Source organism: Pyrus communis, chromosome 17 (assembly GCF_963583255.1).
Source record: "Pyrus communis chromosome 17, drPyrComm1.1, whole genome shotgun sequence".
Taxonomy (NCBI): Eukaryota; Viridiplantae; Streptophyta; class Magnoliopsida; order Rosales; family Rosaceae; genus Pyrus; species Pyrus communis.
The window spans coordinates 4,572,839-4,590,836 of record NC_084819.1 but is presented as its reverse complement, the minus strand read 5'-3'; the positions used below and the strand labels follow the sequence as shown (position 1 = coordinate 4,590,836).

The 17,998-nt window shown below is 40.0% G+C and overlaps 1 protein-coding gene across 1 annotated transcript; it reads left to right on the top strand.

The window, feature by feature from the left end:
- The first annotated feature begins 16,444 nt into the window (after positions 1-16,444).
- LOC137723288 (secreted RxLR effector protein 161-like) lies at positions 16,445-16,855 on the top strand. The gene has a single exon (XM_068462443.1). The coding sequence runs from the start codon at positions 16,445-16,447 to the stop codon at positions 16,853-16,855; it is 411 nt and encodes a 136-aa protein (XP_068318544.1).
- The last annotated feature ends 1,143 nt before the right edge of the window (positions 16,856-17,998 follow it).

Below are 17,998 nucleotides of genomic sequence, written 5' to 3'. Positions count from 1 at the left end.
AAGAGGACAAAAATACCCTTGAGGCATACTGGGATTCCTACGCGTGAGCAGCAGACAATCATCCCTCAACCAAATCAGAAGTGCCCAAAGAAGGTAACAAATTCAAAATTATTTCATCCTTCCTCATTCCATATTCTCTACAAAGCAATCATTTCATAACCTTCAAAACATTCCATAAAAATTAGGTTAATTGGTTAATTACTGGATTTATTTCCTAATTAATCCATTAATCACCAATTAAATCACCCATTATACCAATTAATCACCCATTACACACCAAAAATGCCCCAAAGGGCCGGCCACCTTTTCTTGAAAGGGGATCGGCCATGCTTTATATATTGAATCCCATTTTTTCTCTAAAAAGCTAGGTCTTCACTATTGCTAAAATTCTCCAAAACTCTTAAACGCTTTTCTCTCTAAATTCTAACTTTGGCATTGGAGGTTCTTCGGCCAAAGCCCGCCCATTCATCGTGGGCACGTGAGGCTCTTGGCCTTGACCTAAGGTGTTATTTGTTTTGTAGGTGTAATTTTGTCAAAGATCAAGGAGGAAGAAATTTGTATCCACAAATTGGTACTTTCATTGAGAGTTGAAATTTACACTTGTAGAAGACTCTCACATAAAAAGGTTTTTTCTCTATTTTCTAGTCCACTTGTATTCTTCATACATTCTTATTATTAGAATTTTTTATTTCCAAAGATTCTTTGATAAAACGAAAAAGAAAAATACGATGACTAGAAATTTAGAAAACTCCATGAGTGAAAATTCCAATATTCAAGAAATGAGACCGCGGCAATCCATGAGACTAAATGTGATCCTAGGGGGAGCGGCACCACCACCACAAGGTTTTACCATGGGAATCACCGCGGTGGCCACCCACGACGAGGTCTATGGCACCACTATCACGGCCCGAGGCATGCCACCAAAGCAAGCCCAAGTCGTGCCATCCAAGGTTCATGGCACCAAGACTATGGCCCAAGCCATGTCACTCCAAGCCCAACGCGTTGCCAAGCCAAGCCCTACCCTCGCACCCACGTGTGCCACACGCCGAGCAGCCCACTCCTGTGGCCCAACCTGATCCCGCCAAGCGGCCTGCTCTTGTGGCCTAGCCTGTTTCTTAGCTTAAATCTTGCGCCCGGAGTCTACCATACTTCCACTGCTCAAGGAGAAACATTCCTTCCAAGCTCTTCCAATCCAAATGGCGAACAACACTTGTCTTGACAAGTCATAAAGTTGACGAGCGCCTTAGCACAGCGGACGACCTTGGTGAACCAGCTCTTGCAGCGCACCAAGATGCAACGTGTTCCAAACGTGTCCCGAAGAAGGACAAGGGCATACGAAAAACCTCTCCAGCAGCGTCCCGACAAGCAGCCACTCGACCAACCACGAACTGAGCATTTGGGCAAAGTACACTCCCGATTGGGCTCCTGAGATAGCGTATACTGCCGTCTTAGCACATAGAGGAGCGTGTACTCTCGACTAGGCCCATGGATGAGCATACACTCACGGTTTGGGCCAAACTCTGATAATCAACATGAACAGCCTTCCAAGCGAAGTGTTCATTCGCGGCTAAACCAGCAAGGAGCATCCTCTACATCATATCGGAGTAGGCAGCACGACGGGCGGAGAAAAGCAGTCACTTAATCCAGCTCAAGTTCAACCAACAGCTTGCGAAATCCCTCGCTTGCTAGGAATCCACCATATGCACCGCTGCCACGGCATAGACAAGCCAAGCACGTAGAAGAGTAGCTTAGACCAGCAAGTCAAGACTAGGGGCAGCCGAGAGTTCCGCTGCACTAACAAAGGAAAATTCAGGAAGAAGTAAAGAGGCTCCTAAACAAGCGATCACGTGATTTCCAACGCAATGAAATGGCCGATGAGGCTCTACGATGGGACATGACCAACATAAGTAGGTCACCCTTCACGAACGAGATCGAGCAGGCAGAGCCTCAACGCAAGTTCAACATGCCACATTTCACATCTTTCAAAGGGGATGAAGACCCGAAGAGACACCTAAAGCACTACCAAAGCGGAATGATCCTCTATCGAAACAACGATGATCTCATGTGCAAGATATTCGCCACCATTCTACAAGACAAGGCGCAAGATTGGTTTTACACCCTGCCGCCATAATCTATCCAGAGTTTTGACGAACTTCCTTTGGTTTTCACCAAAGAATATTCATCTTATCGCTTGATCAAGAAGAAGTTCGACCACTTGTTCTACGTCAAGAAGAACCCAAAAAAGTCGCTTCGTGACTATGTGAAGAGGTTCAAAATAGAGAAGGCGAGGATAGTCGGATGCAATGACTTGATAGCTAGAGCAGCATTCCAAAAAGGACTTCCAGCAGAGCACCCGCTATTCGGAGAATTGATCATGAAAGAAGATCTAACTATAGCAGACTCTTTCGCTCTAGTAGAGAAGCATGCACTTTAGGACGAGGCACGCCAATGCACATTCAAGGACTTGAAAAAGTACCCGACATCACCTCCTTACTATCCAAACCGGAAGTAGAAGAAGACTGATTCACATGTTTGACGGTATCTGAAACAGCAATAAGCTCTACCATCTTACGAGAAGAGCTGGGGGCCCAACTACCTGTATTCCACAGTTCAAAAGATCTCCTCGATGCTATAAAAAATTCAAAAGCTAACTTTAGCGATAGTTGTTGCAACCCGAAAGCTTAAGTTTTACCTTTAAATGCATGCAGTCATCCTCATGACGCATTATTCCGCCCAATCCTAAAGTGAGACGATAAAGCTATAGACCTTGGCGGATGCAAAGTTTTCTGACAAACGCAACAACTCGATCCAAAAGACACGCCAAGGGCATACGAACATTGGAAGGATACACTTAGAAGCAAGTTTTGTCCTTGTCGCCCCAAAAGATTCTACATAGGAAAAACATACATCGACAGTTGAATACTACCTCCTGTTGTGCGTCACATGGCCCTAGCTGACCTTTGTTCCATAATTTAGATCTAGAATGGTCCAATACCGGCAGTTGAGCATCTCCTGCTAAGTGTAACATGGCCCCAACTCCACAACTCACTACCATGCACTAAGATGCTAAGAAGTTAGTACAAAAGTGCGACCGTTGCCAGCGTTACAAGCCGATACCAACACTGCTTGCCAGTAAGCTACACCCGTATACGAGTCATTGGCGATTCATGTAGTGGGCAATTGACCTGGTAGGACTTATGTCGCCTTCTACTGGGGGTAAATGCATAATGATCGTGGTAACCGACTACTTCACCAAATGGGTAGAAGCAGAGCCCAGGACGACCACGACTCAAATGAACATAGAGCACTTCATATGGAGGAACATCATTTGCCGATTTGGTATCCCACAGTCCATCGTCACTGACAACGGCCCACAATTCGTGGGCAAAGGTATGGCGAAGTTCTTCCAAAAGTATGGCATCAAGCAGCACATATCCACGCTGAGATATCCTAAAGGCAATAGGCGGGCCGAAGCATCCAACAATATGGTCCTCAACTGCCTTAAGAAATCCCTTACCAACAAGAAGGGAAAATGGCCAGACGAACTCCCCTAATGTTTATAGGTATAACGCATCACCAAAAGACGAGCAACCAGTGAGATTCATTTCTCTTTGGCATTTGGCTCAGAAACAATCATTCATCCCAATGTCATCAAGTCAAGTATCACCGCTCTACTACCAAGCATTGAGCAGAATAGTAAAAAGATGACCATAAACTTAGATCTGGCAGAGGAAAAGCGCGAGCAGACCATCACCCGCATCACAGCCTACCAGTAGCAGCTTCTCTCTAGCTACAATAAAAGGGCTAAGATTCGGCAATTCCAACACGAAGATCTAGTCCTAAGAAAAGCCTTCATCATTGGCCACAGAGAAGGCTCCAAAAAGATGAATCTCATATAGGAAGGTCCGTACAAAATCAGCAGAGTAGGTGGCAAGAGTAATTACACCCTCGCCACCATGAAATGACCAAAAGATTGAAAAGCAGTGGAGAGCCTACAATCTGAGGAAGGACCATGTGTGACCTCTCACTACAACAAAACTCGAAGACTCAAACAGCTCGACGGGGACCACCTCACAAGCCAAGTATTATCCAATTGTTATGCAATTTGTACCTTACAGCTAAATTCTCGTTTGTTTCACTCATTTTTCAATGAGGAATTCAGATGTAATCACAATTTGGCTCGGCTGCATGCTTACAACAACTGGTCACTCCTGCACTTCAAAAGAAGACCGCGCCCTTCTTAAGGACTCATCACATGAATTGCGCCACCCGAGGGACCATCTATGCTCTCCAATGCGAGAGGATAAACCAATTTCCTGACACCTATATGGGTCAGCTCTCCAAGATGGGAGAATAAACTCTACACTCTGAATATCCAGGCTCATCCACGTCTGGATATACGAAGCTTAAACAAGCTAGCATGCATATACGAAGCTTTATCCACTGTCAACATGTTACATAGTCGATAAGCTTCACCTTTGCCAAGCACGGAACAACTTACAGCAAGTTCTAAAATGTTGTGATACTTGCTACGCAACCTACTGAATTAGAGAAAGCCAAGGTTAACAGCCTAGTGGTTACGTGGATTTGTCTGCTTCTGTAAGTAAGGCATTTGGTTGCCAACCCTATGGCTAACAACTTTGCAAAATTCTATACCAACACCTACGATTGCATAGACTACGCATGCCTGTCTACTTATAGAAAAGTAACACATCTGCCATAGGTCTATAAAGTCCAAAGGTTAGGGTATGAACAAAAGAAGCGAAGATAAAGAAAGCGAAGGAATGATGTTTATAAACAACTTGAAAAGGCCAAAGGATTTCAAGAAAAACAAGAGTTACAAGGAAAAACAAAGAAAATCCTAAAGGCTACCTAGAAGACAACACTTCAGCAGCTTGGACATCCCACGACTACTCGGTCACCACACCTTTAGCAATAGTGACGCTCTTAACAGCGGCATCATCCAGCGCTTCACCCCCGCTTGCCCTAGCCTGGGCACCAACTTCTTCAACTATTTCACTAATGGAAGCCTCAAAAGTAAAAGCAAGCAAGTTTTCCGGAGAAATAAAGAAGATCTTGAAACCTCGAGCCCATCCTTGTCACCCTTCAGTTGCTTATTCTCCTCGAGCAGACCAACACGGACGCGCTGCAGCTCATCCACTTCCTTCTTCAAACTTTCGTTGATCTTCAGTACACCTTAAAGTTCCAACACTTGGGGTTCAAGCCTATTGGCGATTCTCTTGAAGTGGATCATTTGATTATAAGCAGCAATCAACTCTTCATCCTTTGCATAAGCAGCGAAATGAAGCTCAAAAACTGCAAACTCAAGATCTTGAATCTGAGGTATATAACATCCAATCTCCTTCTCTGCGCTTTCATACTTAACATGGATCATGTCAAGCCTAGTCTTCAAGACAACGATATCTTGGCGAGCGATCTCAAGCTACAGAGAAATGGGGGCAGAAATATTAGACCCCTTTGAAGAAACGAGCTCAGAGTCCAAACTCTTGATCTCCTCAGACGAAGAATAAGGTTCAGCTGCCATAGTCTTCACCACCTCTTTGGCAGCCTTGCTATATATACATCATAGCAAGCAGAGCAGTCTTTCTATATTGGGTCGTATGCTTCACAAAGGAACTTGGGCAAACAAACTTTTCTAACGCCATCAAAAAACTTGGCACAAGCGTCCATGTCATCAAGCAGATCTGGTTTTAAGAGCACACATATCTCAGCAGCCTCCCTAGAAGTAGGCTTAGTGGATTTTTCATAGCTGCCCACTCGAGCAGTCTCCTCATTCCTAGCAGGCGAATCAGTCTTAGTAGCAGAGGGAATGGGCCTTAACGCCACTTTAGCAGTAGAGTCCACCTTATGGTTATTCATAATAGTAAGCCTTCCCGAATAGGAACCGGACTTAGCTCCTAACGGACATCTTGGCATAGATTTCGGCACTAGGGGCATGACAAGACTTCTACACTAAGCAATACTATCAACAATCGAATTAGCCATTCTCGACATAACAGGCGCCACAGGCTCAGATCTAGCATCTTTATTTTTCTCCTCATTGGAAGAAGTCATGTCAATCATAGGCCTCTCGACAGCAGGTGGACCCTCACGAGCAGTGGAGGAAGTCTTCGGTTTTTTCTTAATCAGCATCTTTTGAGCAGACGGGAAAAATCTCTTCTTTCCACCTTTATTCACAATAAGCTCCACAATAGCAATCAGACGAGCCAAAGTATCCGCCTTGATCCTCTTTACCTTCCCTCTCGAGAGCAACCCACATTTCTCTCAGTGAAGAGAACTAAGCAGCCAACGTTATTCATGATACTCAGCATGGGAACTCAACCCATACTAGATTTTTCCTCATTTTTCTCTCAGACTAGCAGGTAGGAGACATGCATGCCCAACATTCCATCAGCCCTTGAGGCCCTCGACTTCCTCATCTCTCTCAATCGCCGGCCTGGCCCCCGTCAGGTCTAAGAAGTTAGAAGACATGAGCCATGTGACTCGCCAAGCATTGCGCCCTAGCGCCTTAATTCGCAGCCCCAGCTGCCCTTGGCTCTAGCCAAGCCAAGCAGCCCAAGTAGTGGTCCCTGCCACACCACCTCCTCAGCCTATGCCAAGCCGACTCCTGGCCCTTGCCAGCCGACATGCCACACCACCCCGACGGCTGCCCTACGACAACACTATCCAAGAAGAAGATAAGAAAAATTAAATTTTTCTTACATCGGTGCGGCATGGAGAAGACGAAGAAACCAACGAAAAAAGGTCCTTTGCATAGGCAAGATGTAGAAGATTGCTAGAGGAGGGGGAACAAATATCCTTTAAGCTCTCTCTCTCTTGTAGGGTAGAATAAATTGCTCTTCAAAGTTGATTTAATAACCCACTTAAGGTGGACTTAAATAGGCTTTGAGAGAAATTTATTTCCTTTTCCTAGAAGGATCTAATTTCCTATTAAGGAGGGAATCTACATCAAAATAGGAAGCAGTCTTAAGTTTCATAAAGCAAGAAGATCTCTACACCTGCTGCTCTTTCCTGCGAGTAGCCCAACATGTGTGGGGGCATTTGTGGAGCCAAAAATAATTACAAGGCGACACGTGAATTTTTGGATAAAAGAGGACAAAAATACCCTTGAGGCATACTGGGATTCCTACACGCGAGCAGCATGCAATCATCCCTCAACCAAATCAAAAGTGCCCAAAGAAGGTAACAAATTCAAAATTATTTCATCCTTCATCATTCCATATTCTCTACAAAGCAATCATTTCATAACCTTCAAAACATTCCATAAAAATTAGGTTAATTGGTTAATTAATGGATTTATTTCCTAATTAATCCATTAATTTCCAATTAAATCACCCATTATACCAATTAATCACCCATTATACCAATTAATCACCCATTACACAAATTATCACCCATTACACACCCAAAATGCCCCAAAGGGCCGGCCACCTTTTCTCGAAAGGGGACCGGCCATGCTCTATATATTGAACCCCATTTTTTCTCTAAAAAGCTAGGTCTTCACTCTTGCTAAAATTCTCCAAAACTCTCAAACACTTTTCTCTCTAAATTCTAACTTTGGCATCGGAGGTTCTTCGGCCAAAGCCCCCCCCCCCCATTCATTGTGGGCGCATCAGGCTCTTGGCCTTGACCTAAGGTGTTATTTGTTTTGTAGGTGCAATTTTGTTCAAAATCAAGGAGGAAGAAATTTGCATCCACAAAATTAAAGTACCAAAATTGTAGGGAAAATGTTAAATCAAATTTACACAAGGAATAGATGTTTAGTCTATAACATTTAAAAACAAAACATCTAATTCAAAATGTCCAATCATTCATTGTGTATCATACAGTAAAAAATTATTTTATTTATTTTATTTAAAATTAAATACAAATGGTATCTCAGTTGAACACTTAAAAAATGAATAAATTATCAAATGAAACTCATAGAATTAAGCACTCGATAGAAAATTTACAAAACCCATCACATGCACTCCAAGTTAATAATCCATCACAGCGGAAAAAAGAAAGAAAGAAAGAATGAATGAAAAAAAAAAAAAGAAAAAAAAAAGAAAAGAAAAAACAGAGCATTCAATTTGAGGTGCATCATCCATATCAAGTTGCCCAAAATCAATGGCAAAATACACACGTCAGCATTACATCATAATTAACCAAGGTAACTTTTTAAACACTCTGGAACTCAACAAGTTACCATCGTAAATAGTACTAATACCTCTGTTTTACCATCTTCATAATTTCAACAGCCTCCCTTAATCGTTTAATTTAAGTTTCCGAAGAAAAAACGAGAGATTCTTTGCTCAAATCTGACCTCTTGTCATTGTTGCCAGCCTTCCTACTAAGTTCCTTAACAAGATTGTGTAGCCTTTTCAAAAGAGCGGGCGATTTACGCACAGCTTCAACGCCTTTACGGCTAGCACAAACCTTCTTTAGAACTTCTGAAGCGGTGAAATAACCCTCTTCCTTGTTCCTGAAGTTAGGGTAAGTTATTAGCCGTTAAACCATTATAACAAACGTTCAATTTGGCAAATCATATTTGAAAGTATATGGCTTACGAACCTTACAAACTCGCATACAACAGTTTCTACAGATCCCGGACTGTCAATTAGCACTTCTACCAGGTGTGGATACCGGGCAAGGTTCCTTAGAGTTGAGAGCAAGTGTTTTTGAACCTCCTGATCGGGTATACTTCGGGTGGCTGAGGCAAAAATCTTCAGCAATGTTTTAATAGCTCCTTCCTCCACGAGTTTTTCACAACATTTCTGAGAATGTGCAGGATTATAACTTAAGTACACCATGCTAGGATTACATTTCATGTAGGAATAATGGAAAGACATGAGTTTAGAATCATGAACAAACCATGGAAATGTTATCGAATCTATTCTGAAATGTAAAATTAGCATAATGCATGCGAACTTGGATCAAGAACTGTTGGAAATGGAGTGTATCATACAATCACCGACAACTTACCGAAAGTAACACAAGTGTGAAGAATGCCGCTGATACTTTTCATTGTTTGACTATCTCCTCTCTGATCTTTCTCTCTCGACTTCTCATCCATCACAGACAGTGGAGGAGGAGCATTTGTCTCTCGACGTCGACTGTGCACCGATTTTCTTCCCCCCAAATCAGGTAAATTTTGGAATTAATTTAGGGTTTGAAATTTAGTTTAGGGTTGGAATTCTAGATTAGGGTTTGTGAAATTTAATTTAGGGTTGGAATTCTAGATTAGGGTTTAGGGGTTGAAATTTAATTTAGGGCTTGAAATTTAGGGGTTGAAATATACCTTACTGGTTAAAATTTAGGGGTTGAAACTTATTTCACCGTCTGTTTTTCACACAAATGTTTCTCCATACAACAGGTGCATTCTGAATTGAGGAAATGGCTTCAAGCAAACGTCAGTTCTGAAGTTGCTGCATCAACCCGGATTATTTATGGAGGTATCTTTTTACACCTTTACCGCATCATTTTGTTGTTTATCTGCTTGTACATCCCATCCTTTTCTCAATTACAACTTCGAAGCACCTAAAATATATTTATGTTGACTAATGTGTATTCCCCCCACCCCACCCTGCCAAGAGGAAAAATATCTATAGAATTAATATAAGAGTCAGCTGACTTTCTGAAAAGTTGTATAACTCTCCCAATAATGAAGCATTATGACATTTTGTATACATGTTTCTTCTACCCTTGAGTATGGCCTTTCAAGTCTCAAGTCTCAATTCCTGTACCCTAAACCCTAAGATTGGATGCTTACTAACACACAATTTACCTGGACTTTGGTGAAAAAGCGAAACTCGAAAGGGCTAGAGGATAGGAATGATCTGTTGTACGGATGGAGGCTATCATCTGCCAAAATCATTTTGAGTCATAAATATATTTGTTCTCTTGCGAAGAATTCATTATGTCTTGTGTTTGAATTAAGGAGTCCACTCAGTTTTCATGTCTTGTGTACATATGGGAAAGATAAGGAGTCAACTTATCTTTCTCTGTTCGCTTTCACAACAATTGGCTGAATCGGATAATTTTTTATTGCATGCATGTGGAGTAGAAATTGAATAGGCAGATGCTAATGCTATTGTGTACAGATTGGCAGTTCTGTGTAAAATTTTAGTCCAACAAATTGGCATATTGTCAAATTGTTGTGAAAGCGAACAGAGAAAGATAAGTTGACTCCTTATCATTTTATGTCAAATTTTAGCCCAAAAGTATTAGCATCTGCCTATTGAACAAATTGGCATATTGTCAAATTGTTGTGACTGCCAAATTTTAGTCCAAAAGCATAATATGTCAAATTTTAGCCCAAAAGCCCAAAATCATTTCAAGATTCCCGATTTGTCCCGAAATCATGAAACTATTTCGGGATTCCCGAAAATTTGGTTTGGGATCGGTATTGAAATTGGGATTCCCGAAAATTTCCGTTTGGGAATTGGGACAAGGGTTTTGGTTCGGTATCCCATACCGAACCACCCCTACATTTCACACACTTAATTTTACTTCTCATACATCATTTATTAATTTATGTCATTTGACTATTTCAATTGATCGACAGCCAGGAAATAATAGAGGTGTGTGAAAAGTAAAAAGGAATGTGTGGATATCACCACCCAAAATTATCTTTGTATGTATTTTTTATTTGTCAAAAGATATTTACATTAGGATAATATCAGGTAACCAAATTTTTAAACCAAATTTACAAATGTGTTACCAATAAAAAATAAAAATTTTGATTTGATTCCTGATTTTTCAAGTATTGAGTTACGAATCAACTAGCCCTTCAGATTCCATGCTTGTTAGTAAACACGCAAAAAGTTGAGAATTGGGTGAAAGCTTGAGTTGGTTCTCCCCCCATAAACCTAAGATAAGGTTGCTCCCATTGCTTGATATTCGTTGGTATAAACTTAATGTTGATGGTTCAAGATTAGTGCGGGTGGAGTTCTCTGCCAATTTGGGACAAGGAGATTTTATTGACAGAGGTGTTTGCTATTATCCTCTTGATACTTGATACAATTGTGAACAAATGCAAAACATTGATGAGTCAATTGGTTAGATGTGAGTTAAGCTGAAGCATGAAGCATGTTATCAGGGAGCGGAATTGTGTTGTTCATCAGTTGCCAAATTGGAGTTTTAATATGGATCTCGGTAGCTTTGTCTTCAATAACCCCCCATACAGCCTGCCTAGATCGGATCAACTCTCATAGATGATTTTGTTGGCGTTGCTAAGCTGCGTTTTGCTTGTATGGATGTTTTACATTAGGTTCTTCAAATGTCTTCATTTGAATGGAACTGTAGGATTTATCTTATGGAATAAATAAATATCAAAGGATATTCCACCCACATGAGGATATGAACCTCCTAATTATCTATGTGATAATTAGATGAAAATCAAGAGATATTCATATTAGAATATACTTGGGATTTTCATAGGCTTTTCAGTTTTTGTACACTCTTCCCAACTACTATATAATGAGGCTTTGGGGAAGAGAGAAAATATAAGAAACACAAGCTTTTCCATAGTTCAAATATTCTAGTTAGGTCTTTAGAGCTATCACTTTCGGCTCCAGGTCTTGGGAGGCGAAAACCAAGAGGCAACTTGACATATTGTAGCCAACCCGACAACCTACGAGGTTCTAGACGTGCACAGAGGGTCAGAGCAGTTGTTCGTGTTTGTAGGAGCATGTTGAGATTCAAGCTTCTGCATAAAAGGTACAGACGTCCTTTCGAATTTATTTATAGTCTTCCAATAGTGGTATTAGAGCCGCACACACACTCCTCGCATGAAAGCATGAGATATATATGAATATGCCATGTATGAAAACCTTGAAAGCATGAGATATATATATATATATATATATATATATATATATATATGAATATACCATGAATGCTTGTCTTTAAAATTTTCGTTTTTGCCATGCTTATTTTTTATGGGTTTTAAAGTTTGGGTTATGTTCTTTACATTCATATGAGACTATATGTAAAATTTGTTAAAGAAAAACCAAGTGGTTAGAGAGATAATTGAAACCATAGTTTCGTAATAGCATGCAAAACAAATTTTTTCAAGGTTTTTGCGACCCATTTTTTTTGTGCGGTTAGAGTTGTTTTTGGAATTCGCCAAATAAGACTAATTGTAGATGGTAATTTGATCTTTCTAACGACATAAAATACATATAAAACGGATGCATATTCGCTAAGTTATGGCCTCTGTAAATAGGCCTCGCGAGAGTGAAAAATCTGGAAATTCTAGATTTTTTGGAAGAAGATGATGAACAGTGGTTCATCTCTTCCACTCTCGGCCTAAGCAAGTACGAGTACAACGCTAGGCTTTCGTGGATGTTAGCTACCCCATTGGATTCAATTAAGGGAGTTCAATCCAACAGAGGTCAAAAGAATGGCATCGGACCACCAGAATGCGCGCCTGTGTGACACATGCCATCCACAGCAAGTGGGTTTGCGCAATATTAAATTAATTATTAAAAAAATAATTAATTAATTTTGCACTGCAGCTTTAGGCGGCTCGTGGGCCGTGTTTTTGGGACACGGCTAGCGAATGAATCATTGTGGTTCACTGACCTACGTAAGTGTATATTTATGTTTGGTATTATAGACATTTTTAATTTACTAAAATTTAGGAAACATTCTTAATTTACCTTTAAAAAATATCCAACACATGCCAAGATTTTAGGAAAATCAAAAAGAAATAATGTCGAACAAATTTGCTCATGTTGATTGAGCATTTTAAATTAGAAACGAATATTCTTTAGGAGAATATTTAAAAAAGATTACATAATTAATAAAAAAATAATGAAATTAGACTGAGGTTCACTAACGGCCACCTCTTATTTGATGTGGTGTCTATGAAAAATCTTTAAGGAGACACTAAAGAGGTTCGGTTTTTAAAAGCTTCACGCTACCACCCCTCCCCAGGATTTGACCTGGCCACACTTACGAAGGCCCACATGTCTAGCCCATTGTCTAAAAACCCTAATCGTTGTGCACTCAATTGGATGTTGCATGAAAAATGAATAAGCTTAAAACATAATAATGTTTAAATAAGATTTATTTTGAAAATAATTAGAAAATATGATCTTGACTCTTAGAATTGAATGGTAATTACGAGCGACTTAGCGGATTTTTCAATTTCAACCTAGGAAAAAAAGTGAAATATTTTCTAATGAGTTTTTGAAATAAATAAATGTAGGATGTGTAATTAATAATGTCAAAATTATTTCACCCTTGTAGAAAGAAATGGCTACCAAAAATGTTGTTGCTGATTTAACCAAAGGAGAAAAGCTAGTTGGAACCAACTATGATATTTGGCATAGGAAGATCCAATATCTTCTCAATGGAGCCTTTGGAGGCTTCGATGGATGAGCTTGATCTTGAGAGAGATGGAACCACTGCGGCTCAGCATACGGCTAGAGTAAGGTTTTATGAATCTTGGTTCAAGAAAGATCTAAGTGCGCACTTTACTATGTTAAGTAGCATTCATGATGATCTTATTGATGAGTATGAAGGGTACTCGACCGCCAAGGAGATATGGGACCAGCTAAAATTTTCTTTTGGTGGAACCTTAACTACTAGGTTAAGAAATCTAGTGTTAAAGTTTGAGGTTTATATGATGGATCCTAAGCACTCTGTATTTGAACATATTAGGAAGATGTCAAGCATGATATGAGATTTGAAAGCTGCTGGAAGTATCCTCACCGATGAACATCAAGTCCAAGCTGTGATTAGGTCTCTCCTAGACTTGTGGGATGCCCTTAAATAGATCATGACACACAATGATTAGATTAAGAACTTTCATGACATCTTGCGTCATGTTGAACTAAAAAGTGAGCGCTGAGTGACGACCAAGGGTACTGCCCCTTTGACTCAAAGTGGGTCCAAAAAGGGTAACCAGTTCAAAGGAAAGGTAATCCTTAACCCTAAATCTATCATTGTTTGTGTATGTTCGCATATACATGTTGCTCACATGTCCGACAATTGGATTGTTGACACAGGAACAACCAAGCATGTGACGCGAGATAAAAGGGGGTTTGAAAATTATGAATGTTTTCCAGCAAAGTCACACTGGGTGTACATGGGTAAAGGAAGTCGTACAGAAGCTTTGGGAGTTGGTTCATATCAACTTCAACTAAGCATTGGGTGTCAACTACTTTTGCATGATGTCTTGCACGTCTCTGGAATGCAATTTAATTTACTTTCAGTTACTGCACTTTTATACGAAGGCTATTGTTTTTACTTAACCCCGTCTAGACTTGTGATCTATTTGGATCAAGTTGAAATTGGATATGGTTCAATAAAGAACGATTTTGTTTGCTTGGATTTGATGGATTCTTGTTCTTCTACTTATTTAGTAACTATTATTAAACATGTTAATTCCAAAACATGGCATGCTAGATTAGGGCATATAGGGCAAGATAGAATGACAAAGTTAGTTGGAAAAGGCCTGTTGGGGTCACTCACTAATGTCAATCTGCCTATATGTGAGCCTTGTTTAGCTGGCAAAGTAGTTAAAAAGCCTTTTGGAAAGGCTGTTCGAGCTACTCAACCGTTAAAGTTAATCCACTCTGACATCTGTGGACCAATGAGTGTGAAGGCTCGTCATGGCGCCTCTTATTTTCTGACTTTGATTGACGATTACACATATATGGTTATGTGTACTTGATCGCTCATCGTTATGAAGCTTTATATTGTTTCCAATGCTTCGTAGTTGAGGTTGAGAATAAAAAAGGGAAGATTGTAAAAGCTTTTCGCACTAATAGTGGATGCAAGTATTTGTATGACCAATTCAAGTTTTTTTTCTGAAAGTAAGGGGATACGCAGACAACTTTCTGTTCCTTACATGCCACAACAAAATGGTGTTGTTGAAAGGAGAAACGGAACTTTATTAGACATGGTCAGGTCTATAATGCACAGGCAAATCTCCCCATATCTTTCTGGGGTGATGCATTATTGATTGCGACGTATATACTTAACCGTGTGCCTTCAAAGACGGTTCCCTCAACCCCATACGAACCTTGGAATGATGTAAAACTTAATTTGGGTAATTTGCATCCTTGGGGTTGTGCTGGATTTGTTCATAATCAATCACATAAGTTTGGAAAGTTGGGTCCTAAAGCAAATAAACATATATTTATAAGATATTGTGAAAACTCAAAATGTTATGTGATGTATGGTGAACATCCAAATTGAGGGAGAACCAAGATTGATTCACGTGATGTGGAATTCATAGAGAATGACTTCCCAAAACTTGGCTATACTGTCCAATACCTTGATCTCCATGAGTTGAAGAAAGATGAAGAACTCGTAACATCTTCAAGCGAATGAGGGGAATTAATTTTCAATCCGATGGTCGCTAAATATGATGTAGGAGGACTTGATCCGAGTGGTAGTACACAACCCAGTAGGACTAATGTATCCAAAAACACTCAAGAGAATACGCCTAATGATGGGAGCGTACCCTTTGAAATTCAAGGTCACATAGTTTGAAGAAACAAGAGAGGCCACATTCCCAAACGTCACTTTGAGGTTGATGGGGAGGCCTACATTTGCATACCTTCAAAGGAAGATGAACCTTCTTCTTACGAAGAAGTGTTGTCTTCAACAGCCAAAGAAAAGTGGATAACTACAATGGAGGAAGAGATGAGCTCTATGGACAAAAATATTGTTTAGGAGTTAGTTGACCTTCCGCTTGGGCGTAAAACCATTGGAAACAAGTGGGTTTTAAAAATCAAATGCAAGGCAGATGGTTCAATTAACAAATATAAGGCACGCCTTGTGGCGAAAGGATACACTCAGCAATTGGGTGTAGACTATGAAGAGACATTCTCCCCTGTGGTGAGGTTTGCCTTTATTCGCCTCATTTTAGCTATTGTTGCTCAACTAGATTTGGAACTTTACCAAATGGATGTTAAGACATCATTTCTCAATGGAGAACTAGACGAGGAGATATACATGGATCAACCTCTAGGCTTCGAGGCCAAGGGACAAGAGCGCAAAGTTTGCCGCCTAAAACATTCCATATATAGCCTCAAGCAAGCGTCTAAACAGTGGAACATTAGATTCCATAATTCAATCACTTCATTTGGTTTTGAGATGATTGAGGAAAACCAATGTGTGTATCTTAAGAAATATTGACGACATCCTAATAGCGGGAAATGACAAAACCTCTATAGAAACCACGAAAGCGTGGTTGTCATCCCATTTTGAGATGACAGATATGGATGAAGCAAATTATGTGCTTGGAGTTAAGATCACGAGAGATCGCTCAAGGAACTTCTAAGTTTGTCTCAAGAGACTTACATTAAGAAGGTACTTGAACAATGTAAGATTGAGAACTTCAAATCTATAGACAGTTCTATGGAAAGATGCACGATATTGTCCTTAGAACAGTGTCCAAAGACTAAGAAAGAGAAAAAAACAAATGGCAAACGTCCCCTATGCCTCTGCAGTAGGAAGTTTGATGTATGTGATGCTTTGCACGCGTCCGGACATTTGCCATGTTGTGGGCATAGTAAGCCGCTATCAAAGTAATCCTGGACAAGCTCACTGGCAAGCCGTCAAGAGAATTATGAGATACCTGCAAGGAACAAAAGATTTAACCCTATATTACCAAGGATGGGATCTGAAGTTGAGAGGATATAGTGATGCAAACTGGGCAAGCGATAAAGATGAACGCAAGTCCACCTCAGGTTGTGCTTTTGTCCTTGGAAATGGAATTGTTTCTTGGTGTAGCAAAAAGCAAACTTGTATTGCTCTATTCACAATGGAGTCAGAATATGTTGCCATTGGATTAGTTGTTCAAGAAGCTGTTTGGCTTAGGAGGTTTATATGAAAGATAGGAGTTACGGCTTATGCTCAAGATGTTGTACTTGTTTACTGTGTTAGTACTTCAGCCTTGGCATACACTAAAGATCCTAAATATCATGGAAAATCTAAGCACATAGATACATGATATCATTTCTTTAGGAACAAGGTTATCAAGGGTGAAGTAGTGTTGAAACATATCTCGACTAGCAATTATGAGTAAACCCATAATTAGAAACTCGTTTTAGACTCATGTAAAGAATATGGGTTTATGTAGGGTTAGATGTGTTTTTCTTTGTATTTGACATTATTATTGAACAAAAAGGCATTGAAGTTTTTCATTTCATATTTATTTTTGAAATGATTGTTTACACTTTACGAGTGTCACCAAGCTAGAATCGATTTTTCACACGAATGATTCACCCTAGCGCTGAGATCGCGAGTAGGATGAGACATTTGTGTCCTCGATGCATTGGACTGCAAGGATGGACACGTGTATGTTGAACGTACCAATATGCACAAGGTAAACGTCGCCTTAGAAATGTCTAAGATGAGACTTAACAGAAGTTGAACATGAGATTTGTTTCATGCTGAAGCTTGTAAAGCTGGATATGAGTATCTAGGTGTGTGCCAAGAAGGGGACTAGGCTAGAAGACTGAGGTTAGGCGCTTGTGTAGTGACTAGACCAAGATCCATATGGTGTATGTCCAATGGACATGTGACATGCTCATTGAAATGAGGATACACCATAGCATACAAATCATATTGTATGTGCTATAACTGACTGATAGTGGGAGTGATGAATTGATCCTTATTTTAATCATTGTGTGAACCACACGGAATCTATACAATTCCACCCTTATGCCCTTTGAACTAAAGCCTACATTAGAAAGATGAGGTATAATGATCGCTATTTTAACATGTTTATCTAAGACGGTCAAGTTAGCTATTGTCCCAAGAGGAGTGTTTAGGCAAGCAGTTAAATCAAATTAGACTGACAAGAGAGCTTAAGGAAGATAGTTCAAAGATAACACCATGTTATGTGATTCATTAGATGCGTGGCGTCTTTTGATATTTGTTATCAAACATAAGATATGGATACATGATACTTGTGAGACATGACATTGTTTTTAACAGGGGATAAATAATGTCAAGTTTGGTATGTGACAAA

What these genes read in the sequence shown, in the direction of transcription:
- LOC137723288 (XM_068462443.1), top strand. Translation starts at nt 16,445, where the DNA reads ATGGCAAACGTCCCCTATGCCTCTGCAGTAGGAAGTTTGATGTATGTG.